Raw genomic sequence first — 26,279 nt, 5'->3', positions numbered from 1 at the left:
AGGGCAATTACTTTTTCACACAAGGCTATGTAGGTTTGGATTTTTTTTCTCCCTAAATAATAAAAACCATCATTTAAAAACTGTATTTTGTGTTTACTTGTGTTATATTTGACTAATGGTTAAATGTGTTTGATGATCAGAAACATTTTGTGTGACAAACAGGCAAAAGAATAAGAAATCAGGAAGGGGGCAAATAGTTTTTCACACCACTGTATGTTTGCATTCTTTTAATTGTGAGAAAGAACTGTCATCTCTGTCTTGTCATGGAGCACAGTTTAAACTTTTGACTAAAATGTGTTATTTCATGTCTAGAGAGCTCTAATAATGTTAACAGTGTGGGAGAGTTTTCTAAGGGCTTAAAATATATAAAAATAACCATGCAAACATATGGTTTCTACTTCGCGGATTTTCATCTATCGCAGGGGGTTCTGGAACGCAACCCCCGCGATCGAGGAGGGATTACTGTATTCATTGTGTCAATATGGTGCAGCCTTAGTTTGTGGAAGACAGACACAACTAAAGACATAAGCATAAAATGATGGTTGTCAATTTCAAACTGTTTCCTCAGTGTGCTCCTTGAGAAAAAACACATCATCTGAGTCAATCTCAGCCCAAACAAACTGATTGATCAAAGATACACTTACAGCTTGCCCTAATGTTGACTGTCGATAACACGCTCAGCTACTTTGACCACTTTGACTGGACCCTCAGAAGGAATCATCAAACCTCCTTTGTTTTTTAATGTGAGTGAGTGGTAGCTTTGATCATATGATGCCGGTACAGCATCTGTTACCAAACTAGCATGGCACACATCACAGGACAGCTTTCTCAAAATCCTGTCTAAGGGCTACCTGACCTCCCACTGCTTCATGAGGTTTCTTTCTTTGGGAAACCTTCAAAGTTTGAGAAATGTTAACGGCTAACAACAATCTACATAGTTAATGACTACATACATTTAGCCAAAACGTTGCTTGGTGGCTCCCTTGAGCACATAAATGCATAGCTTTGCTAGCTGAGCCAGGTGTAGCTAAAGTTAAGTTTATGAAACAGGATTTTCTAACGGGCAAATATAACCAAAACAATTTTTCAGCCTTATCTATGAAATGTAGTCCCCTGTGGTCTTGTTTGGTATGTACAGCGGTTTGTACAATCCCAAGCAGCACATGCGAGAGGCATCTTTATCCATTACTTCACTCCACAGCAGTGCCACTCGCAATATGGTGGTGACATTGACATACGGTGCTGCTGGTTATGCGGCATCTAGTAATTCTATGTCTACACGGACCAGGTAGTGACACACACTGCATGTGCTAAATTAAAAAAACATTAAAAAGAAAAAAAAAAACACTTTTTGGCACAGCCCAGTAGGAACAATAGCACAACTTGAAATTATGGTTATTCATTTTAGTTCCACATTTGTTGACCATAATGAAAATATTCATCCTGCAAAATAAATGAAGTAGCCATTGTGGCATAACGTTGATGTCCAAGGTTCGATTGCCGTAAGATGAATCTTGAGTGCACACCTGATGAGCCCCAATTAGGGCGAAACACATGCTGTGTACTCTTTGTATTATTTGGCAGGTACTATATATACATATATATATATATAATGTTATATAAAGTATGTAGTGTTTTTATTTTCCCACTCACGTAATAAATCATACAAAGTTTCCGTTTTCATCTATTGTTGCAATTTCCCTCTTATGAGCAAATTGTGTTTGTTTTAAAATATCTTTAGACATCAATTATTATTAATAAAATTGCAATTTCTCTTAAGGCATCAGGTTTACAAAACCTAATGTATCCAACCAGTTTTATAGAAATATTTTTCCTTTTTCAAAAAATGAAAGAATTAACACTGTTGCATTGCATTGTGCTGACTGTCCCCTTTAGTATTAACTGTGACTGTCCACTTGTTAAAATTCTTTAATTCGTTCTCAGTTCTCCAATCAGGTCAGATGCTGAAGAAATGAAGAGCATAAAGCCACCAGTTAAAATCCTCATTTATTCCAATGGCTATTAATCTTACAAAGAATTTTAACTTTATATCCACAGACTTAAATTAAGCAAGTGAGCTGTTATCATTTGAATCAATCTATTTGATCTATTTTTTTACAGTAGGTTGCTTGCTGCTATAGTTCATATTTGTAATACATTTGTTCTTAGTGATGTTTTTAATGTTATTTCAAGGTGTCTCTGTAAAACCCACTGAGAAACCAACTTACCTATTAATATAATAAAACTGAACTGAATTTAACAGCTGTAAAATAAAATATTCTCCACTAACTGAGCAGAATTTAAACAGCATGACGTAGTTCAGTTTATGATGAACACATTGTGGACGGAGGGCAGTGATATTCATTCTTACAAGTTTAATCAACGTAACACACCGCTGTTTGTGTGCAGACTCGTTTCATGTCAGTGGTTTTATTCACCCATATTGACACAGAGCCAGTTCATTTTTATAACTTTAAAAAAAGGAAATACAAGACACTTACTCTTACATTTTTTATTGAAGAAATAAGTGGTATGTTTAAAAATAACAAAAGTGAAACATCTGTGAACAATGTTTCTCAAAAAGAAATTATACACACACCCATATTTATATGTATATAAACTGTATATACTGTATATTATGAGTAGAAAATTCAGTAATCATAAAGATGTATAAATGGTAAATGTGTTTAACTAGACTACACAACTACAATGAAAATGGCCAACAAGGGGAGGTGTTAAAAACTATTAGGGAAAGAGAACACAAATATATTTACAGATTTTTACCTTAGTATTAAAAAAAAATGTTAGCCCAGGTTTTGAATGAAGGAAAAGTGAATCATTAAATTTGTCAAAAAAGGAAAAATGCTATTTTAGCTTTATGAACAAGATGCTACTCAGAGTCAAAGAGTTATTATCCAGCAATATTCCATAAAAATGTGTTCTATTTAAACTGATATTTTTCCTGATCTGTCCTTTAATATTTGTTCACTAATAATATTTCTATATCACCTTTGCTTACAAGTGTTGCTCAAATTGCTCTACAAAAGTATACAGTTACAAAGAAAATTGAAGGCATTATAAAAGTAAATTAGAAGCAAATGGAGGGGTCCTTGTCCTTTGTAATAAATACACTGCCTGTTCAAATGGCTGGGGACAAACACAAACTTGCAGCCTTCAAGTATACTGGAGATAATAAACCTCTGGGGGTCACAACCCAAAGCCCACACGGCTCCTTCTGCACATCCCAGCATACATAATTGTGGCCATCTCACTCCAATCACAATTCCATTTCAGGACGTCTTGTGAACTTTTCTTCTATCACAGACAGTTGAAGTTGATTTAACAGACATTGGAGACACAGGGGGACACCATTGCAATAAACTGAAAAAAAACAACAGAGAAACACAGCAGAGGTTAGTGCCCAGTGCAGAGTTTACAAAGTGTACACAGTACCATTTATTATCTATCACAACCAATGCAAGTAATTAAGAAAAAGCCAAATTAGAAAAGTGGGCTTGTTGAAGTTTTTTGAAATGTGTGGCCTGGCACTTCTCTCGTAGCAAAGCATTCCAGATTTTGTTGCACGAGTACAGAAAGCTGCTGGTTTTTATGGTTGATCTTGGAATAAAAAGCAAAGCAACATTTGAGAAAAGAAATGTTGGGAGCAAACACTTCAAACTACAGGCAGGGTCTAAAATACTCAAAGCCTTCTAATTATTTAATAGAGCCTTGAAATCAATTCTTTGTGAGACCAGTGGCCAGTGTAATGAGACTGAGACAGTTTTCAGAAGAAAAAAAAACCCAAAACAGTCCAATACCTCGTGATCACTTGGCAAAGGCACAGCAGATCAGAGCAGAGGTTTAGATGGAGGATTCTAGAAGTTCCGGGCAGGAGGGGCAGCCGCTACTTCAACATGGCACACATCTCTCCGTCCTTCTTCTTTAACTGCTGCCCCATATCACGACCAGAATCTTCTACTTTAATGTAACAGTTAAAAACATAAACACAGTAGATACACGATGTTCACTCATGGAGTTCAAATATTAATAAATTGTACCCTTACTTCTTGTTCTGCCTCCTTTCTTGATTCACCTCTAGATCAATTATTACCAAAGTAAACCACCACAATAGATAAACGTCAGCTTAGAGTAAAGTCTAACTAATGACATTTTTTTTAATTACTGTGGTTTTTTTGTTTGATTTTAAAAGAAACACAACTTAACTGTCATTTGTAGCATCATTTTTTTCCTTTTACATTACGCGTACAGTAGACAATGTGGTACAATCTCTGTATATCTGAACTTCTAATGTGATGTGCTCAGGTGTCATTACTTACATGAAAATATCTTCGTTTTTCTCTCCTGCCTTAGTTTTGTTTTAAGTTAAAATTAAGTCTCAGCTCTTTCAAATTTCCAACAACAAAGGCACAGTAACTTAAGAAAATAAATGTTATTTTGCAAAACAGAACAACATCCCTGTTTAGTGACTGCTGGGACTGATGCTCCTCAGTCTCTGTGTTTGTGAGGATTCACACTCTGAAGCTTTCCTGTCTAAAATAAAAAGCTGTGTTAGTTACTGGACAGAATGAGCAGACATACAGTACAGTATTCAAGGCAGCAAAATATTACAGATCAAATAATAAATATGGGGTGGCTTTGCAGGAATTGTGCAGAAATTACTTCTAGACCTGAAAGCCTTAGTAGTCTTACCTGTAGAAATAGGAAATGTAATATGAACTGCACATCATCTCGAATTGGAAATCTTAAAAACAGAAGAAAACAACATCCAATTGTGTCTCAGAATTCGGGTACACTGGCATCTGTTCAGCCACATGGAAGGCTGGTTACCACCGGGCATCCTGTAGGGTCAAGAAAAAAATATACAATAAAGGGGCATTGTTCTTCTAAGTGCAGCAATAAGAAATAAGTTATTTCTAAGGAGCAAGCCTTCTCCATTAGATTCAGTTAAATGTATGTGTGTGTAATTGGCGCCTGCGCCCTTAACACTGCACAACTCTTAACATTACCAAGAAGAAGAAGAACGCTGCATAACTCAAACCGTGCCAAACATGGCAGACAATAGTCGTTTGGCTATAAGGACTTTGAACTAGACCGTACTAACAAAAAAAGATTTGCCAGATGCAGAGAATGCAACGCGAGAATCGGACACGACAACCACAACATCAAATTTCATCCGGCACTTGAAAAACCACAAGGAAAGGTAAGAAAGTCGAATTCTTTATAGTCAATTTAATAAAATGATTACTAATTAATTAAATTAATCTTTTCTGTTTGTCATAATTTAGCCTTGGTTGCGTGTTTTTTTTATCAGAAATGTGATAATCATCTCATAAATAAAACGCTAGAACGTTACCAGTGGCGTAGCCACATTTTAATGTTGAGTGAAACTTGAAATGAAAGGGCTTCTCGATATTACATGTAAACTATAATGTCTATATTAAATGTGCGCATTTTCAAGCGTTTGTATGGACTGACAGCGTGTGGTTAGTTGAATGGCAGCTCGTGTAACGTTATACTGCATGAAAATCTAAGATGAAAGCGTCGGTGCAATCACTTCTCCTTCAATAACTCGTTCAAAACTTTTTGGTCATACAGACAAGAATAATTTCATCGTTTGAATCGGTTATGTTAAGTGTCTAACTTTTTTGTGTACACTCACGATAACAGCAAAATGTTGTGTGCTGTATAACAATGAAACCAGTTCAAATAGAAAACAAATATATCAGATTATATATTATGTATGAAACGTGTATATTGCGCGTCCACCGCAGAGATGACGATTAAGCTTCATAACTTCATCACTGGGCTATATTAACATACATTATATTTATATTCTGCTGAAATGAAAAAGATCCGTTCATTTTAATTAACGAGATTCATCACTAACGTTAGATTAAAAAGAGTGGATAAATCTCCTACTGTGCCTTATTATATATACATTCTGTCAGTACATATAAGTATTTCCATTTTTGTGTGTGTAAACATGAAAATCTGTAACTGCTGGAACCTAACTTAAAGCACATACATAGGCAAGAGATCATCACTTAAAATTAATTTTGCTTTAATGTTTACTGTTTTCCCTGATTGGTTTGGTATTTTTTTTATCCTAGCAGATATGATGAATATCTTAAATCCAAGATACACTGCAGCGACCCGCAGCAGCCATCCATGTCACAGTTCATTGTGCCCCAGACGACTACATATCCAGTCAACCACCCTCGACAAAAAGCCATTACAGAAGCAATAATATCCGATCTTATCATTAATTGCAACATGCCCCTGTCTATCACTGACAACAAGCACTTCAATCACTTTCTGTCCATTATGGACGCAAAATATACTGCAGTGAGCCGCAGAACAGTCACCTCAAGACTTGACGCTATGGTATCTGAGAGACAATCAAAACTAATAAGTCAAATAGCCGCAGTTGAAAATCTGTCTGTCACTGTGGACATCTGGTCAGATAGAAGAATGAGAGGCTACCTTGGCGTCACCGCTCACTGGATAAACACTGCAGCAGATGCTATAACACTGAAATCTCATCTACTAGCTTGCAACCGCTTCAAGGGGTCACATACAGGAGAGAGAATTTGTGAGTAATTTGAATATGTGATCAGTATAAAGTTAAACAAAAGATCGATTATATAATTTGTGACAATGCTGCAAACATGAAGAAGTCATTCACCACATGTTTTCCCAGTTCAGATGAAGCAGATGAGAATGATGATGACTGCCTGGATGATGCAGAACTATGGAATGCCCTTCCGGTTGAAGAGGAGGAGAGGCTGAACGTGACATTGACCTCCAAAAGTCAGTATAGACTACAGTGCTTTGCACACACACTACAATTGGTTGTTGGTAATGGCCTTAAAGAGACCAGGGCAGCCAGTTCAGCTCTGGCCAAAGCATCCTGGATCAGTTCTCTGCTCCACACAAGTACTTCTTATAAGGAGGAATTTGAGAAAGAATTTGGCCAATGTGGAGTTCCTGCTTCAGTTGTTACTCGATGGAATTCGACATTCCGACAGCTGAGGTCTTTGCTTAAGTGTGACTACCAAACTTTGTGCAAAGTTTTGGATGTTAGAGGGCACAGAGAGACTGTTTTCACTCTAAGAGAGTGGGCTCAGATTAAAGAACTGGTCAGCATTCTGAAGCCTTTTGCTGATGCCACTGATCGCACACAGGGAGACAAAGTTGTAACCATAAGTGCTGTGATTCCCTGTGTTCTCTCTCTCAACCATCACTTGGAAAACCAGAAAGAAGGAACACAATACTTGATCAGCCTTATCCACAGTCTTCAAAAATCACTGCAAAGAAGATTCAAAGGCATCTTCGTCAATGTAAAAATGTCTCAGCCAGAGACCAATGAAGGAATTCCACCATTCTCTGATCCTGTTTATGTCAAAGCAGCTGTTCTTGATCCAGCCTTTGGGGTTATGTGGATCGAACACGATGTATTGGTTGATGACAAGCTAAAGGAGCAGTTGACCATGGAAGTAAAAAGTAAGTGACCAATTTTAGAATAATACCCCATAATGGTAAATATTATTTGTTGTTGTTTTTACAGAAATTAGTAGTGCTGCACAATAAATCACTAAAAGATTGTAATCTTGATTTAAACAACCAAGCAATCTAATTCCTAAAAGACAATGTTTAACGTATGACCACAGCAAACATTCAGTTCTGCGTTGGCACTGCTGCTGGCCCAGAGAGAGCAGTTATCACGTACAAGTATGAAATAGAAATACATATACTGTGCTGTTGACTGTTACAACCATTCAAATCATCACATAAATACGGATCTATACACACTGATGTCTTCAGTAGTGATAGAAAGTGACAAAAAAAACTACTTAAAGTAAATGTGAAATTTATTTGAAATGAAATTGATGCATCAAATAAAGTTTCTGTCAGTTACATTGTTGCATTAGTAGGTGGAAACAAGTGACAGTTTGTCTGTAAATGAGATTTTTAAAACACACTGCATCCAGTAATGAAAGAAATGAATCCTTTATTAATGAGACATTGATTAATTTATTAAGTTTATGATAGCTTAAATGGGATTTTGTTTAATTGTCTATTTAGAATTGTGGGAGAATCATGGAAAAAACATAATGACTCTCAATGTATCAAGATTCACGCAGCTCACAATATAGAATATTGTGTAGGTTTATTTGTAATTTAAATTTTTTGTGTTTTAGATCTGATTCTTCAGGAGACAGACCATACCAGTACGGAACAAACAGGTCATGGGGATGAAGAAGAGCAAATCGAAGATGATGAAACTAGGCTGTTCTTTTACCACAAAAAGCTAAAGAAATCCACTCATTCCAGCCCTGCTGCCCAGCTCAACCAGTACCTGGAAAATTGCGATGGCCAGAACTGCCTTTTGTTTTGGGGAATGAACAAGGAAAAAATGCCTTCACTGTTCCAAATAGCAATGAGGGTATTAGCTGTGTCTGAGTCAAGCGCACCTGTCGAGCGTGTGTTCAGCCATGGAGGGATTATAATGCGGCCCCATCGTTCACAACTTAGTTCCAATGTCTTGGCAAACCTTATTTTCTGTAAATGCAACACCTTTTAGACCATTTCCAGTAAATTGAACGGTGTGTGTTCAGTCATAGAGGAATTAATATGTGGCCCTAGCATCAACAACTTAGTTCCAATGTTTTGGCAAACCTTATTTTTTGTAAATGCATGTTTACAGGTTTCATGTGTTTTAGACCGTTCCAGTTAAAGGATTAGTTTAGTTTAATAACAACAATGTACAGATAATGTACTCACCCCCTTGTCATCCAAGATGTTCATGTCTTTCTTTCCTCGATCATTAAGAAATTGTTTTTTTGAGGAAAACATTTCAGGATTTCTCTCTGTATAATGGATATATATGGCACCCCGAAGTTTGAATTTCCAAAATGTAGTTTAAATGCAGCTTCAGAAGACTCTAAATGATTCCAGCCGAGGAGGAAGAGTCTTATCTAGCGAAACAATCAGTTATTTTCTAAACAAATGGACAATTTATATACTTTTTAACCTCAAATGCTGGTCTTGTGTTGTCTCTGCGCAGTCTGTCCAGCTCTCCTGAAGTAACTGCCTGCCTATCTCCAGGAATCTCCTCCATGCCCTTGAAACTGTGCTGGGAGACACGGCAAACCTTCTGGCAATGGCACGTGTTGATGTGCCATCCTGGAGAAGTTGGACTACCTGTGCCAGCTCTGAAGGGTCCAGGTATGGCCTCATGCCATCAGTAGCGACACTGACTGTAGCCAAATGCAAAACGAGTGACAAAACAGATGAGGAGGGAAAAATGTCAGTGGCCCCCTCCAACTGTTAAACCATTCATTCCTGTTTTGGGGGTCATCTCATTGTTGCCCAAGTGTCCCAAAGCAGCTGAAACTGATTAACAAACCCCTCTGCTACTTCACTGACCAGATCAACAGCCCACAAGTGTCACTGACTTGATGCTGTACTCTCATTAAAATGGATTCCTTTCATTTTTTGAGAAGAGATATATATATATCTATCTCTATATCTATATATCTATATAATGTCAAGGCCTTAGAACAACAATACAAGTGGAGGCTCTGGTCATATCTATCTGTTCTAACAGTGTGAATGCACAAGGTGATTGGACCAGCACCACTTAAACAGAACACTCAGTATTATCACTACCAAAAACAAGATTTTATTAATAATTATTCAATATAAATTGTGCAACAATTTCAAGAAATATTTACAATTATCAATGATTGGTCAGTTGAATTGAAATAAAGAATGCACAAAGATTAAAATTTAACAAACAGACTTATCAAGGAATATACTGAAGTATTTTAACAACAGCATGCCCACTTTTATATATTATATATAAATAAAATAACAATGTAAAATGCATAACAACTGTACAAAGCAGTTATAACAATTAAAGAAAAAATCCAGATGACATCAATTGTCTAAAAACAGACACACAATTTTAAATATACAGAACTTAATCAACAATCTTTAACAATAACAGAAAGTGTCCTTTATTATTTACATCAATAGTTACATTAAATATATACAACTCTATTATGCACAGTCATTTTAACACACAGAAATAAAAAAGGCAAAAGAGAAGTAAAGTTTGAGTCGGGTTGAGATGTAATCCCGAGTTTAAATGCCTCACTGGTGCTTTCCTTGTGCTTCCAACTGTTGTAAAACAAGTACGTCAAGCTCTTCCTTCTCACTAAAACAACAAAATAAAAAACAACCACACAAATGAACAAATTCTAATCATACCAAACAGAAACATGTTGAGTCCTCCTGTAGGCCCTGCTGATCTCTGCAGCTGCAAAAACCTGAGCCCCTTGTTCTTCAGTCAGCTGCCCTACTGCAGCCACACAGCCAGCCTGCTCTCCTACACTGTGGACACACAAATAAATACATCAGACTGTCACATGGAGTATTTGTCTTATGCAAGCTGTCTGGTTTTGGTCTGAACAGTTGTGTTTCCTCGGAAAAGTGGACACATTGGAAGACAGTTGAAACTGTGAGGATTACTCTGTGGATCACTACAAAAACTCCTGTTGGTTGTGATCTCAATAGCTTTTCTGAATACATCCATTACTTCAGAGTATTATGATTGCTCCAGTCCGGACACTGGCTAAAATAATATGCAAGTCACAGAAAAACCTTGAAGATATTTTTATTCTAATCATCAAAATAACCAACCTAACACTCCCACGTGACAATGGGTCCCAAAGCTTATGACAATCCTTCATACCATGTTCAATTTGAAGGTTTTTACTCAAGTTGAACCAAGTATCAAACCACAGACTAAGTTCTACATTAATACCTTGGTGTGGCTGTATCAGTATATTCCTCAACGAGTTCACTGCTGCCATGATCTTCTTGGTCCTGACTTTTAGACATCAAAATATTGATGTTATTCATTTAACAGAAAAAAGAGGGCCAGTAAAAGTTTACCTGTATACACCAAAAAACACACTGGTGTATTTAAAGTAACACTATATGAAGTTATTTAGATATTAAAAATTGTAAAATTCCAAGCTTATTTAAACTGTTTTCCCCAGGTTGGATCGGAGGTGTCACCTTTGTATGTCACATATGAAGAAAGAAATGTATATATCAGCATCTTTTAAAGACTTACAGCAGTAAAATCAAAGGGTTCCTCCATGGTCAGAAAGATAAAGTGTATACTAACAGAGGACAAGAGAAAAAGAACTGAAATCACACACAATCCAAACACAAATGAAAGATTACATTAAGCCTATAATTAATAATTAAATACCATCAACATGTAAATTCCAGATAGGCTGCTTTGGGATGTCCTATGAAAAGGAGGAAGGAAAAAAAAACACATGTGAAAGTCCAAAACTACAAGTGCAATTACAAGTTTAACAAATGGTTTTATGCAATTTACCTTATTTTTCATTAATATCCAATTGTCAGCTGATATTCTTGTTGCAAGTTTGCTGAAAGGAAAAAAATATATAAATGTCACTTGTAATTACATTGAAAAGGTCCTGCGTACATCACAACTGTCAGTCTGAGTCATTATCAATAACTAACTAATTATCAATACAGAAAAATTAATTAATTGATAAACTGGTTTAAAGTTTACTCAGCCTGAGTTAATAGGAAAAGTGGGATAGACGTACCTCCGTAGGAAACTGCTGTTCTGCGGTGATCTCGCAAGTGTTCATTTGCTTGTATATAAGAGCATGAAGAATACAGTCGCGGATGCCAGAAAGGGCTCAAAAACACATCTGAAGATTGACGTACGGACGGAATGTCTGTGGTATTTTTGATCGTGATATGATCCTGTTTAAAAAAATGTAAAATAACATTACAGGGTTTTAATAGAACATCTCACAAATGTAAATATGCACAGTTAATAGGGAACCAAACTACTGGCGGTGATCTACTAACATTCCACTGAGCACCGGAGAGGGGGTGGCTATGGGTGGATGTTCCCCGTGAAACATGGCTAGCGGGGTTTCAAGAGTGCCGGACCACTTTAAGCACTGAATATGCATCAATTACTACAGCGAAAATGATTATTAATACAAACGTGAATCCAATATATATTAATATTTATACAAACGTACAATCACAACAAAGAAACAAAAAGTTATTTGAAATACACGAAGAAAACTTAGCAATTGCAAATTTCATACGTTTTAATTTAGAAGCAAACTTACTTCCATTATCAGAAATAACAAAAAATTCATTTCGTCGCTTCTTCTTTGGTCTAATAGAGTTTCTTCGCTGCTGCTTCATCTTTGTCTTCTTTTCTTTAACAGAGTTTCGTTGCTTAGAACAGAACAAAACAAACTCTATGAGGCGGAACCCCAAAGCGGTAGGGATCACTAACTGTGAAAAGATTGGTGCAAGTTACACTTGATAGACAACGTCAAACGTTGAGTGAGTTTTTGATTGTCATACTTTAACAACAATCTCATTCGTTGAAATTCTGAATTAGCCAATACTATCCACTTCCATTTACAGTTATCCCGCCTTCAGATCCGCCCATAATGTCTCCGGCCTGCAGCAATACCCTGTCGCTACCCGATCTGCGTGCCTACCCGATTTGCACGCGCAGGCGTATTGAAAGCCTAACATGCCGTAAAGTGTTTGCGCATGCGTTAAACAGATTGGGCAGCACTGTAAAGTGTGTGATGACGTAGCCTTTCAATACACACGCACAAGCAGATTGGGCCGGCAACGGGAACCAGGTAGTGACACACACCGCATGCGCTTAATGAAAAAAACATTAAAAACAAAAAAATCCACTTTACAGCACGACCCGATCGGAACTGTGCATGCAGTACAACTTGACATTACGGTTTATTCATTTTAGTTCCACATTAGTTGACCATAATAAAAATATTCATCCTGCAAAATAAACGAAGCAGCCTTTGTGGCGTAACGTTGATGACCAATGTTCGATCGCCGTAAGAAGAAGCTTAGGTGTGCACACCTGATGAGCCCTGATGATGTATTATTTAGCAGGTACTATATATATATATATATATATATATATATATATATATATATATATATATATATATATATATATATATATAAAGTATGTAGTGTTTTTATTTTCCCACTCACGTAATAAATCATATAAAGTTTCTTTTCCTTTTTTGATCTATTGTTGCAATTTCCCTCTTATGAGCAAATTGTGTTTGTTAAAAAATATCCTTAGACGTCAATTATTAATAAAATTGCCATTTGTCTTAAAGCATCAGGTTTACAAAACCTAATATATTTCTATTAAAACTGGTTGGATACATGATCCTTTTTTAAAAAAAAGAAAAGAATTAACACTGTGTTGCATGGCATTTTCCTGACTGTCCCCCTTAGTGTTAACTGTGACTGTCCACTTGTTAAAATTCTTTAATTCGTTCTCAGTTCTGCAATCAGGTCAGATGCTGAAGAAATGAAGAGCATAAAGCCACTGGTTCAAATCCTCATTTATTCCAATGGCTATTAATCTTTCAGAGAAGTTTTTAACTTTATACCCACAGAGTTAAATTAAGGAAGTGCTCTGTTATCACTTGAATCTATCTATTTGATCTATTATTTTTTTACATTAAGTGCTTGTTGCTGTAGTTCATATTTGTTATTCATTTGTTCTCAGTGATAAGTTTTTACTGTTATTTCAAGGTGTCTCTGTAAAACCCGCTGAGAAATGAACTTACCTATTAATATAATAAAACTGAACTGAATTTAACAGCTGTGAAATAAAATATTCTCCAGTAACTGAGCAGAATTTAAACAGCATGACGTAGTTCAGTTTATGGTGAACAACATGTGGACGGAGGGCAGTGATATTCATTCTTACAAGTTTAATTAACATAACACACCGATGTTTGTGTGCAAACTCCTCGTCTCATGTCAGTGATTTTATTCACCCATATTGACACAGAGCCAGTTCATTTTTATAACTTTGAAAAAGGAAATACAATACACTTATTCATACATTTTTTATTGAAGAAATAAATGGTATTTTTAAAAATAAAAGTGAAAGATCTGTGAACAATGTTTCTCAAAAAAAATATATATATATATATATACACACCCATATTTATATGTATATATACTGTATATATATATATTATGAGTAGAAAATTCAGTAATTGTAAAGATGTATAAATGGTAAATTCATTTAACAAGAACACAACTACAATGAAAGAGGAGGCCCCGGGGAAGACCCAGGACACGCTGGAGGGACTATGTCTCCCGGCTGGCCTGGGAACGCCTTGGGATTCTCCCGGAAGAGCTGGAAGAAGTGGCGGGAGAGGGAAGTCTGGGCCTCTCTGCTTAAGCTGCTGCCCCCGCGACCCGACCTCGGATAAGCGGAAGAGAATGGATGGATGGATGGACAACTACAATGAAAATGGCCAACAAGGAGAGGTGTTAAAAAGTATTAGGGAAGGAGAACACAAATATATTTACAGATTTTTACCTTAGTATTTAAAAAAAAAATGTTGGCCAAGGTTTTGAACACAATAAAAGTAAATCACTAAATTTGTCAAAAAAGGAAAAATGCTGTTTTAACTTTATGAACAAGATGCTACTCAGAGTCAAAGAGTTTTTATCCAGCAATATTCCATAAATTCTGTTCTATTTAAATTGACATTTTTCCTGATCTGTCCCTTAATATTTGTTTACTAATAATATTTTTATATCACCTTTGCTTACAAGTGTTGCTCAAATTGCTCTACAAAAATATACACTTACAAAGAAAACTGAAGGCATTATAAAAGTAAATGAGAAGCAAATGGAGGAGTCCTTGTCCTTTGTAATAAATACACTGCCTGGTCAAATGGCTGGGGACAAAGACAAACTTGCAGCCTTCAAGTATACTGAAGATAATAAACCTCTGGGGGTCACAACCCAAAGCCCACACAGCCCCCTCTGCACATCCCAGCATACATGATTGTGGCCGTCTCAGTCCAATCACAATTCCATTTCAGGATGTCTTGTGAACTTTTCTTCTATCACAGACAGTTGGAGTTGATGTAACAGACGGTGGAGACGCAGGGGGGCACCATTGCAATAAACTGGGAAAAACCAACAGAGAAACACAGCAGAGGTTAGTGCCCAGTACAGATCTTACAAAGTGTACACAGTACCATTTCTAATCTATTACAACCAATTCAAGTAACTAAGAAAAAGCCAAATTAGTAAAGTGGGCTTGTTGAAGATTTTTGAAATGCTTGACATTTGTAGCCTGGCACTTCTCTATTGGCAAAGCACTCCAGATTTTGTTGTACGAGTACAGAAAGCTGCTGGTTTTTATGGTTGATCTTGGAATAAAAAGCAAAGTAACGTTTGAGAAAAGAAATGTTGGGAGAAGACACTCGAAAAAACAGGCAGGGTCCAAAATACTCAAAGCCTTCTAATTATTTAATAGAACCTTAAAATCAATCCTAAGTGAGACAGACAGCCAGTGTAATGAGACCGAGACAAAAAGGCCAATACCTCGTGATCACTTGGCAAAGGCACAGCAGATCAGACCAGAGATTGAGATGGAGGATTCTAGAAGTGCCAGGAGGGCCAGCCGCTACTTCAACATGGCACACATCTCTCCGTCCTTCTTCTTTAACTGCTGCCCCATAACACGAGCGGACTCTTCTACTTCACTGTAACTGTTAAAAACATCAACACAGTAGATATTCACTCACAGAGTTCAAACATTAATAAAGTGTACTCTTACTTCTTATTCTGCCTCCTTTCTTGGTTCACCTGTAGATCAATTATTACCAAAGTAAACCATCACAATAGATAAAGGTCTGCTTAGAGTAACGTCTAACTAATAATATTATTCTTAATTGTGTTTTTTTGGATTTTGAAAGAACCCCAACTTAACTGTCATTACATGTAGCATCATTTTTTTCCTTTTACATTACGCATATATTAGACATTGTGTTACAATCTCTGTATATCTGAACTTCTAATGTGATGTGCTCAGGTGTCAGTACTTACATGAAAACATCTTTGTTTTTCACTCCTGCCTTAGTTTTGTATTAATTTAAAATCTCAGTCTCGGTTCTTTCAAAATCCAACAACAAAGCACAGTAACTTAAGAACATAAATGTTATTTTGTAAAACAGAACAACATCCCTGTTTAGTGACTGCTGGTACTGATGCTCCTCAGTCTCTGTGTTTGTGAGGATTCACACTCTGAGGCTTTCCTGTCTAAAATTAAAAAGCCGTGTTAGTTACTGGACAGAGTGAGCAGACATACAGTACAGTATTCAAGGCAGCAAAATATTACAGATCAAGTAATAAATATGGGGAGGCTTTGCAGGAATTGTGCACAAATTACTACTGAAACTGGAAGCCTCAGTAGTCTTACCTGTAGAAATAGCAAATCTAATATGAACTGCACATCATCTCGAACTGGAAATCTTAAAAACAGAAGAAAAGAACATCCAGTTGTGTCTCAGAATTCGGGTACACTGGCATCTGTTCAGCCACTTGGAAGGCTGGTTACCACCGGGCATCCTGTAGGGTCAAGAGAAATAATACAGTAAAGGGGCATTGTACTTCAAACTGCAGCAATAAGAAATAAGTTATCTCTAAGGAGCAAGGCTCCTCCATTATATTCAGTTAAATGTATGTATGTGAACTTCTATAAGCTTATAACACATGACAACAGCAGGTGCCCAGCCTGTCACTGTGCCACATCAGATGCACACCACACTTCTCTGATGGCTTTGGATATAAATTTTAAAATTGCGTGTTTTCAACAATGGAATTATTTTCTACTAAATAAGGTTAAAGTAATCCATTAACAATTTGTAATGCTATTATCTGAATCCTGCTTTCTTGTAATAACTTAGTTGTTGCTACTCTTGTATGTAATTTAGCCTTCATCATTGTATTTTGTTAACGTTATTATGGAAAAACTATTGCATTGATGTAATCTAATATCAACATAATAAAAAAATACCGATGGCTTTGGAGGGCACACTTTACACCGATCGAGTGTTAGACGTGCACTCCTAATTCTATTCCTAATTCGACACCTCGATTACATTGTTTTTTTTAATTATTAGCACGCCGTTCAAATGTTAAAAGAAACACATCACCAAATGCTAATAGTGTGTTACGAAATAAATGACATACATCTATTAATCCATTAACCCAAACACGGAAAATGCTGTGATTTTTACGATTAAACCACGAGATTACGAAGTGGTTTAACTAAAAGTGATGTACTTACAAAAAGCTGTAGATGGCCATTATCAAGTTCACAGACACACGTCGCATTTCATTTCGCTCCCTCTTTATTCGAACGGAGTTAAATTTTGCAGGCGACACATCTTCCATGACGTTATAAAATTCAAAAGTTGCCATCTTTTCCAGTAACAAGTCCACTTAAAGGTGGAAAGCTTTTAAAGGCGGTGATCAGCATGAGCTCAAGTGCATGCAGAAGGAACTCTGAGTCCGGCTCAGGGCAGCGAAAGAACAGTACAGCTTGAAGCTGGAGAAGAAGTTGCAGAACAACAGCATGAAGGAAGTGTGGGATGGGATGAAGATTATCACTGGCTGCAGCTGGAAGCGGGGTGCCGCCATCGAGACAGACGTGGAGAGAGCAAACCAAATGAACAGCTTCTTTAATAGGTTTGATCACAGTAACCCACTCTCACCTCGGAGTACTGCATCCTCCAACCATCCTTCTGCTGATACCAGCATAGGTGAGACATCCCCACCCACAATTACAGCAGCCCAGGTGAGCAGAGAGCTGAAAAGACTTTGTGCCAGCAAAGCAGCGGGTCCAGATGGATCGTATCGCCACGATTGCTGAAGGTCTGGCGTTGGAACTGGGGAGTCCTCTACAGCGCATCTTCAACCTGAGCCTGGAACAGGGGAGAGTCCCAAGGCTTTGGAAAACATCTTGTATCACTCCTGTCCCAAAGGTATCACGTCCTAGTGAGCTGAATGACTTCCGGCCTGTTGCTCTGATGTCACATCTGATGAAGACCATGGAGCGGCTGCTGCTTCACCACCTGAGGCCACGAGAAGGTGGGAGCGGAGGATGCCATCATCTATATGCTTCAACGATCCCTCTCCCATTTGGACAGAGGCAGTGGTGCTGTAAGAATTATGTTTTTGGACTTCTCTAGCTCCTTCAACACCATCCAATCTCTGCTCCTTAGGGATAAGCTGACTGAGATGGGAGTAGATTCACACCTTGTGACATGAATTGTGGACTATCTTACAGACAGACATCAATATGTGCATCTTGGGAACTGCAGGTCTGACATTGTGTGCAGCAATACAGGGCGCCGCAGGGGACTGTACTTTCTCCGGTCCTGTTCAATCTATATACATCAGACTTCCAGTATGACTCGAGTCCTGCCACGTGCAAAAGTTCAGCTGATGACACTGCTATTGTGGGCTGCATCAGGAGTGGGCAGGAGGAGGAGTACAGAAAGTTAATCAAAGACTATGTTAAATGTTGCGACTCAAACCACTTACACCTGAACACCAGCAAGACCAAGGAGCTGGTGGTAGATTTTAGGAGGCGTAGGCCCCTCATGGACCCTGTGATCATCAGAGGTGACTGTGTGCAGAGGGTGCAGACCTTTAAATATCTGGGAGTGCAGCTGGATGACAAATTGGACTGGACTGCCAATACTGATGCTCTATGTAAGAAAGGTCAGAGCAGACTATACTTTCTGAGAAGGTTGGCATCTTTCAATATCTGCAGTAAGATGCTGCAGATGTTCTACCAGACGGTTGTGGCGAGTGCCCTCTTCTACATGGTGGTGTGCTGGGGTGGCAGCATAAAGATGAAAGACGCCTCACGCCTGGACAAACTTGTTAAGAAGGCAGGCTCTATTGTAGGAGTAAAGTTGGACAGTTTAACATCTGTGGCAGAGCTACGGGCACTATGAAAACTCCTGTCAATCATGGAAAATCCACTGCATCCACTGAACAGGATCATCTCCAGGCAGAGGAGCAGCTTCAGTGACAGACTGAGGAGATCGTTCCTCCCCCACACTATGCGACTCTTCAATTCCACCCGGGGGAGTAAATGCGAACATTAATTTTATTTACATTTTTTTCATTTTTATTACTATTTAATTTGATATTGTTTCTTTGTATCAGTATACTGCTGCTGGATTATGTGAATTTCCCCTTGGGATTAATAAAGTATCTATCTATCTATCTATCTATCTATCTATCTATCTATCTATCTATCTATCTATCTATCTATCTATCTATCTATCTATCTATCTATCTATCTAAGCTGTAAGGAATGAGCCTGCCAAATTTCAGCCTTCTACCTACACGGGAAGTTGGAGAATTAGTGAAGTTGGAAAGTTCAATATGGCGGCTGACAGTGGCGTCATACCACCGAAATAAGTATGTACATTGGTTTCGGTTAGCGCAGGGAAGCCGCCTACCAAATTTCGTGAAGATAGGGCCATGAATAAGAAAGTTCAATATGGCAGACGTTGTCAACCGTTATGACTGTTACGCGTAGAATTTCGAAATGAAACCTGCTTAACTTTTTAAAGTAAGCTGTAAGGAATGGGCCTGCCAAATTTCAGCCTTCTACCTACACGGGCAGTTGGAGAATTAGTGACGTTTGGAAAATTCAAAATGGTGGCCGGCAATGGCGTCATACCACCGAAATAAGTACGTACATCGGTTTTGGCTAGCGCCGGGAAGCCACCTACCAAATTTCGTGAAGATGGGGTCAGCCTTCTACCTACACGGGAAGTTTGAAAATTGGTGACGTTGGAAAATTCAATATGGCGGCCAACAATGGCATCATACCACCGAAATAAGTACGTACATCGGTTTTGGTTAGCGCAGGGAAGCCACCTACCAAATTTCGTGAAGATGGGGCAATAAATAAGAAAGTTCAACATAGCGGACGTTGTCGACCGTTATCGACCGTTATGGCCGTTACGTGTAGAATCTCGAAATGAAACCTGCTTAACTTTTGTAAGTAAGCTGTAAGGAATGAGCCTGTCAAATTTCAGCCTTCTACCTACACGGGAACTTGGAGAATTAGTGATAAGTGAGTCAGTGAATGAGTCAGTCAGTCAGTCAGTGAGTCAGTGAGGGCTTTGCCTTTTATTAGTGTACTAGCAAAATACCCGCGCTTCGCAGCGGAGAAGTAGTGTGTTAAAGAAGTAATGAAAAAGAAAAGGAAACATTTTAAAAATAACGTAACATGATTGTCAATATATATATATATATATATATATATATATATATATATATATATATATATATATATATATATATATATATATACATACATGTGTACATATATACACACACACATATACTATGGGGTGCCAAACAGGCAAATACATTGATTTTGTGAATATATAAAGTCGACGTCAGAATATATATTAATGAAGTAATGAAAAAGAAAAGGAAACATTTTGAAAATAATGTAACATGATTGTCAATGTAATTGTTTGTCACTGTTATGAGTGTTGCTGTCATATATATTTATATATATATATATATATATATATATATATATATATATATATATACACACACACACACACATACATCTACATATATACATATACTTATATATATATATACTAGCAAAATACCAGCAGAAATGAGAGAAGTGTGTTAAAGAAGCAATGAAAAGAAAATGAAACATTTTGAAAATAACGTAACCTGATTGTCAATGTAATTGTTTTGTCACTGTTGTGAGTGATGAGTGTTGTTGTCATATATATATATATTTACACACACACACATAAACATATATATATATATATATATACATATCTATACATATACACATATATACATACATATATATCTACATATATACACACACATATATACACACAAATACATATATATATATATACATATATACACACACACATATATAAACATATATATACATATACATACATATCTACATATATACACACACAGCTATTTCGTATCAGTGCAATACGCTGTTTGTTAAAACGGTTGACTCCCGCTCTTACGTGCAATAAGAAATCAAATCATTCAGTTGTCTTTGCTCATATGTCATTTTAGAGCTGGATGCCTGGCATCTTTTTTTGGCCACAGGTTCGTTTCTGTTTGCTGTGAGGTTCTGTGTTGTGGAGATTCTCAGGATGGATTGCAGGTGCTCATCAGTGAGGCGACTCCTGTGTGCTGTTTTGTTAGTCTTTATCACTGAGAAGAGCTTCTCACACAGATATGTGCTACCAAACATGCACAAAGTTCGAGCCGCATGTAGACGGACTTTTTTTGTTCATCAAAGTCACCAAAGCGCCGTGCAAACTCAGTGCGCTCAGTTTATCAGCAAAGTGCGATTTGGGAACACCGTAGTGACGACTTGGTTTAACAGTACTTGGCAACAGGGAAAGTGGGGCAAGGTGAACTGGTGCATTTGTGTCTCCCATAAAAGCAGCTTCACTTGAAATCACTTTGTGATTGTGCACGGGTAAAAACGTCCGCTGAAGTGTCAGATTCTTCTTTAATTATGCTGTTTTCTGTATCTTCTGAATTGCATTCAGGTTACCCTGATGCAAGGCAGCTGAAGCGCTGCATTATGGGATCTGTAGTTTATTGTGTTACCAGCGCTTCATATACCCGGCTTTAATAACAATAATACAGTATATAAAATGATCTCGGGCCAGATATAATTACACGCCGGGCGGATGTGGCACGCGCCCTTGAGTTTGACACATATGGACTAAATAGAACTTGAAAAGATATATTTTTCAAATGTGATCGCGCAATTCAGATAGAGTTGACGCGCACTACAGCCTGCATGCCTCAATGAGTCATCCTCCCCTCGCTCTTACTTTTTTACCGTTCATCTAATGAATACACTGAGTATGGCTTTACCAAAACAATCATTGATGGCGAATAAAGTATCCATTATTCGAGTATGTAGAGCGGGATATATATATATATATATATATATATACCCGCGTATCACAGCGGAGAAGTAGTGTGTTAAAAAGGTAGAAAAGAAAAGGGAACATTTTAAAAATAACGTAACATGACTGTCAATATACAGTATTTGTTTTGTGAGTGTTACTGAGTGTTGCTGTCATCAAGGATTTGATTATCATTATTTCTTTCAATCAGGTTCGTATTTGTAGGATGTGTTGTGTTCAAGTTACATTCCGTGTTTGTCAATCGTTGTAAAGATGACAGGTTTCATTCATCGATTCGTTTCTTACTGCATCAATAAACAGCTCGTCTTCTTCTTTATCTGAGACCTGACACACTGCATGGACGGGTTTTTTACACTGTCTTCCTTTAGCGGGACATTGACTTTTTCCACCGTGTGCTTTGTTTCCGCAGTAGCTGCATTTATGAATATGCTTATCAGGCGCTTCATATTTTTGCTGCCTTTTCAATTGTGTAATTCGGTTTTTGTTCAGCGCTCTTTGGAACTGTTGCTTTTTATCTGTACACTGCGTCAGTTCATGTGAGCCGCTCGGTGTACATGCATCGAAGGTTCCCAGCTGTGCTGGTGCCATCTCGTGCTATGTCCGTGGCTGTATTTAATGTTACCTTAGTCCTGGCACTTAAAACTTTCTCTCGCAGTTTCACTGAGTTTGTGTCAAACACCACCCTGACCATCTCATCTTCCTCTGCATAAGCACAGTCCTTAACCCGTGAATATTTACCCGTGGCAGTTTGCTATTGGATTGCCGCTGACGGACGGCCTTATATGGGCAGGCACTAAATTACAAACGCCAGCGGCAGCCTGTCTATGAACTTAATTTAAAGTGTAGGTTTACATCGTGCTTTGTTTCCGAAGTAGCAGAACTCATAAATATGGTTGTATATGTCACTCGCTCGCTTCTTATTGTTTCGCTGCCTTCTCAATTATATAATGCATGTTTTCTTAAGCGCTTTTTTGAGCCCTTCCTGGTTTTCTATGTACTGCGTGATTACGTGGGAGGCGTGATGATGTCACACGAAACTCCGCCCGGCGTTGAAGCTCATCTCCATTACAGTAAATGGAGAAAAACTGCTTCCAGTTATGACCATTACGCGTAGAATTTCGATATAAAACCTGCCCAACTTTTGTAAGGAAGCTGTAAGGAATGAACCTGCCAAATTTCAGCCTTCCACCCACACGGGAAGTTGGAGAATTAGTGATGAGTCAGTGAGTGAGTCAGTGAGTCAGTGAGTGAGTGAGTGAGTGAGTGAGTGAGTGAGGGCTTTGCCTTTTATTAGTATATATATATATATATATATATATATATATATATATATATATATATATATATATATATTTAGAAAAGGCACTGACTCATACTCGGCCGGAGTATGTCCCAAAACCTAGCCCGACCTACCGTACAACCCAGAGCTTGTGCGGGCGTTCCCGGGGCAAACCTCTTGGGAATAAGGTGGAATGCAGGTGGAGGGGGATGAGGGGTTGGTGTGCTCTGACAAACCCGTTGACGATCCCACACACAGCCGTGGTGATTGTTAAAGGGTTTAAAACTTCAGCTCTGTTCGATTCCGGCAGAAACATTTCCATTGTTGCCCGCCGATTTGTGCTACCACAACAGTGGTTAAAATTTAAGACCAGTATAACCTGTGTCCACGGGGAAACTCGCTGGTACAGGACCGCCGCTTGTGTCAGCTACGGAGGATCAGTTCAGAAAGTAACCATGGCAATCCTTCCTGATCCTCCACACCCGGTGATACTGGGGCGGGACTGGTCTGAAATTAAAAGCGATGAGACACATACCACTCCCGGGGTTAATTTGGGCCTCGTTATGGACGGAGATGAACCGTCTCAAGCTGCCTCCATGCCGTGTAATCAGCCGGCAGAGAGAGACGAAGCGGCCGTCCTGGGTGACGTGACAACTCCCGGGCCGTCGCGTGCTTACACGTCATCCACCAACGCCGCGACGGAGCGGGAGGAAACCACGCCCATTGAGGTTGACGCTGACCCTCTCTCCGTGTTGCGGTTCCAATTTAAAGAGACGCCGGCTTCTTTTAGAAGGAAGCAATGGAACGACGACTCTCTGAAATTTGCAAAAAATGCAGTGGTCCTTTTCAATGGCCAGCGCACTGATCAGTCGATGCCACAGGGCCCTCAATTTGTGTTAGACGACCTTCTTTACCATGTAGCAATGCATGATGGGCAGGAGAGAAAGCTGCTGCTAATTCCCCGTACCTTCCGGCAGCAGGTCTGCGAGCTAGCACACGACCTCCTCCTAGGTGGCCACTTGGGCACCGAGAAAACTCTGGAGCGGATCAAGCTCCGTTTCTACTGGCCGGGAATCAATGAGGAGGTTCGTCGCTTTAGCGCTTCCTGCCCGGAGTGTCAACTGTGACAAATTCCTAGAAGGGACCGTGCTCCTCTCGTTCCTATTCCCCTTATTGATGTTCCATTCCACAGAAACGGGTTCGACTTGGTTGGACCCCTAGAGCTCTAAGCCCAAGGACACAAGTACATTTTAGTTCTCGTGGATTATGCTACACGACACCCTGAAGCTTTTCCGTTGCGCTCAGCTACCTCTAAAGCCATCGCACGGGAATTACTAGGGGTATTTGCGTGCGTGGGGATCCCCAAGGAAGTCTTGACGGACCAGGGGACCCCTTTCACCTCGGAGACGTTCAAGGAGACCGCCAAGTTACTGAAAATAAAGCATTTAAAGACCTCAGTGTATCATCCTCAAACCGACGGATTAGTAGAGAGGTTTAATCAGACTCTCAAGCAAATGCTGCGTAAGGTGGTCAGCGAGGATGGAAGGAACTGGGATCAGCTCCTCCCCCTCATCCTTTTTGCCTATCGGGAAGTCCCACAAGCCTCCACGGGGTTCTACTCTTTTGAACTACTGTATGGGCGACAACCTCGGGGCATATTAGATATTTTAAAAGAAGGGTGGGAAGAAGAGGCTCTTCCCTCTACAAACATACTAGAGTATATCGTGCAGTTACACGATAGATTTGGAAAGATTCGGCCTCTTCTTAAAAGTCACATGGACGAGGCTCAAGCAGCACAGGCCCGTTACTACAACCGCGGCACGTCTCTTCGGGAGTTCCACCCGGGAGATTGGGTCATTGTCCTATTGCCTACCTCCCACTCTAAGTTGCTTGCCCACTGGCAGGGCCCCTATGAAGTTAAGGAGAGGAAGGGAGTGGTCGACTATTTGGTGAGTCAACCCAATCGTCGGCCGAAGGAGCGGGTTTATCATGTGAACCTGCTGAAACCATGGAAGGACAGGGACCCCGCTCCCTCCTCCGGCCATCCCTGCTCACTCTTCACTCACAGACACAACCTTAACTTCTGCACGGCAGGAGCTGGAAACAGTTATCCGGACCGTTCGGGAGGTAGTCTGTGAAAACCCCGGAAGGACCTCTCTGATTGAGCACAACACCGTGACAGAGCCCGGGGTTATTGTTCGAGAACGCCCGTATCGTCTTCCCGAGGCAAAAAAGGCTGAAGTGGAGTTTGAGATCAAGCGCATGCTGGAACTAGGTGTAATTGAGGTGGACAGCGTCTGGTGGACAAAGTGCTAAGGCCTCATAACTCATACAGTGCTGCCTACCTGGATGACGTGGTTATCTATTCCAGCAAATGGATGGAACACCTACAGCATGTCCGAGTGGTATTGCGGACACTTGGTGAGGCCGGGCTCCGGATTAATCCCAAGAAATGCTTCTTTGGGTTAAGCGAGGCCACGTATTTAGGCTACCTGGTGGGTCGGGGTACCGTAAGGCCACAGTGCTCCAAAATTGATGCCATTTTGAAATGGCCCTGTCCGTAAACCAAGTGGCAGGTCCAAGCCTTTTTCGGGTTAGCCGGGTACTACCTCCGGTTTGTACCCTGGTTCTCGGAGAGAGTGGCGCCCTTGACTGATTTAACAAAAAAGAGGGCCCCGAACAATGTGGTATGATCTGAGAAAACAGGCGCTGCATTTGGTGACTTAAAGCAGGCCCTTACATCCACACCTATTTTGATGGCACCTAACTTTTCTTTGCCTTTCATCCTCCAGACGGACGCTTCGGACACAGGCCTGGGCGCCGTGCTGAGCCAAAGTGTCGATGCTGTGGAACACCCCATCAGGTTCCTGAGCTGGAAACTGTTGGACCTGGAGACCAGGTATGCAGCAGTGGAAAGGTAGGCTTTGGCGATTAAATGGGCGATTACTCAGCTTATGTACTACCTGTTGGGCTGGGAATTCACCCTTGTCACAGACCATGCACCTCTACAGTGGATGGCTCTGCACAAGGAGTCGAATCTGCGGGTC

General features: G+C 39.3%; 2 protein-coding genes across 2 annotated transcripts in view; both read left to right on the top strand.

Moving 5' to 3' along the window:
• LOC120534746 (zinc finger protein 93-like) overlaps window positions 1-6,410 on the top strand; it is a 96,091-nt gene extending 89,681 nt beyond the window's left edge. The window contains exon 5 of the mRNA XM_039762327.1: window positions 6,135-6,410. Within this exon, the coding sequence (XP_039618261.1) occupies window positions 6,135-6,268 (134 nt within the window). The 3' untranslated portion in view covers window positions 6,269-6,410. The remainder of the gene's footprint in view (window positions 1-6,134) is intronic.
• Window positions 6,411-6,419: 9 nt separating this feature from the next.
• LOC120533528 (zinc finger BED domain-containing protein 4-like) lies at window positions 6,420-9,171 on the top strand. Its single transcript, XM_039760463.1, has 2 exons — window positions 6,420-7,524; window positions 8,223-9,171. Exons 1-2 carry the CDS (start codon window positions 6,690-6,692, stop codon window positions 8,603-8,605), a joined length of 1,218 nt encoding a protein of 405 aa, XP_039616397.1. The 5' UTR covers window positions 6,420-6,689; the 3' UTR covers window positions 8,606-9,171.
• Window positions 9,172-26,279: the final 17,108 nt, after the last annotated feature.

This window comes from Polypterus senegalus, chromosome 8, assembly GCF_016835505.1.
Source record: "Polypterus senegalus isolate Bchr_013 chromosome 8, ASM1683550v1, whole genome shotgun sequence".
Taxonomy (NCBI): Eukaryota; Metazoa; Chordata; class Cladistia; order Polypteriformes; family Polypteridae; genus Polypterus; species Polypterus senegalus.
Note: the sequence above shows the minus strand (reverse complement) of the source record. Positions and strands in the feature narration are given on the sequence as shown.

Excerpts from the sequence above, each read along its gene's own strand:
- LOC120533528 (XM_039760463.1), top strand. The coding sequence starts at position 6,690 with ATGAAGAAGTCATTCACCACATGTTTTCCCAGTTCAGATGAAGCAGAT. Across the intron at positions 7,525-8,222 it reads GTTGACCATGGAAGTAAAAA|ATCTGATTCTTCAGGAGACA; the intron begins GTAAGTGACCAA and ends TTTGTGTTTTAG.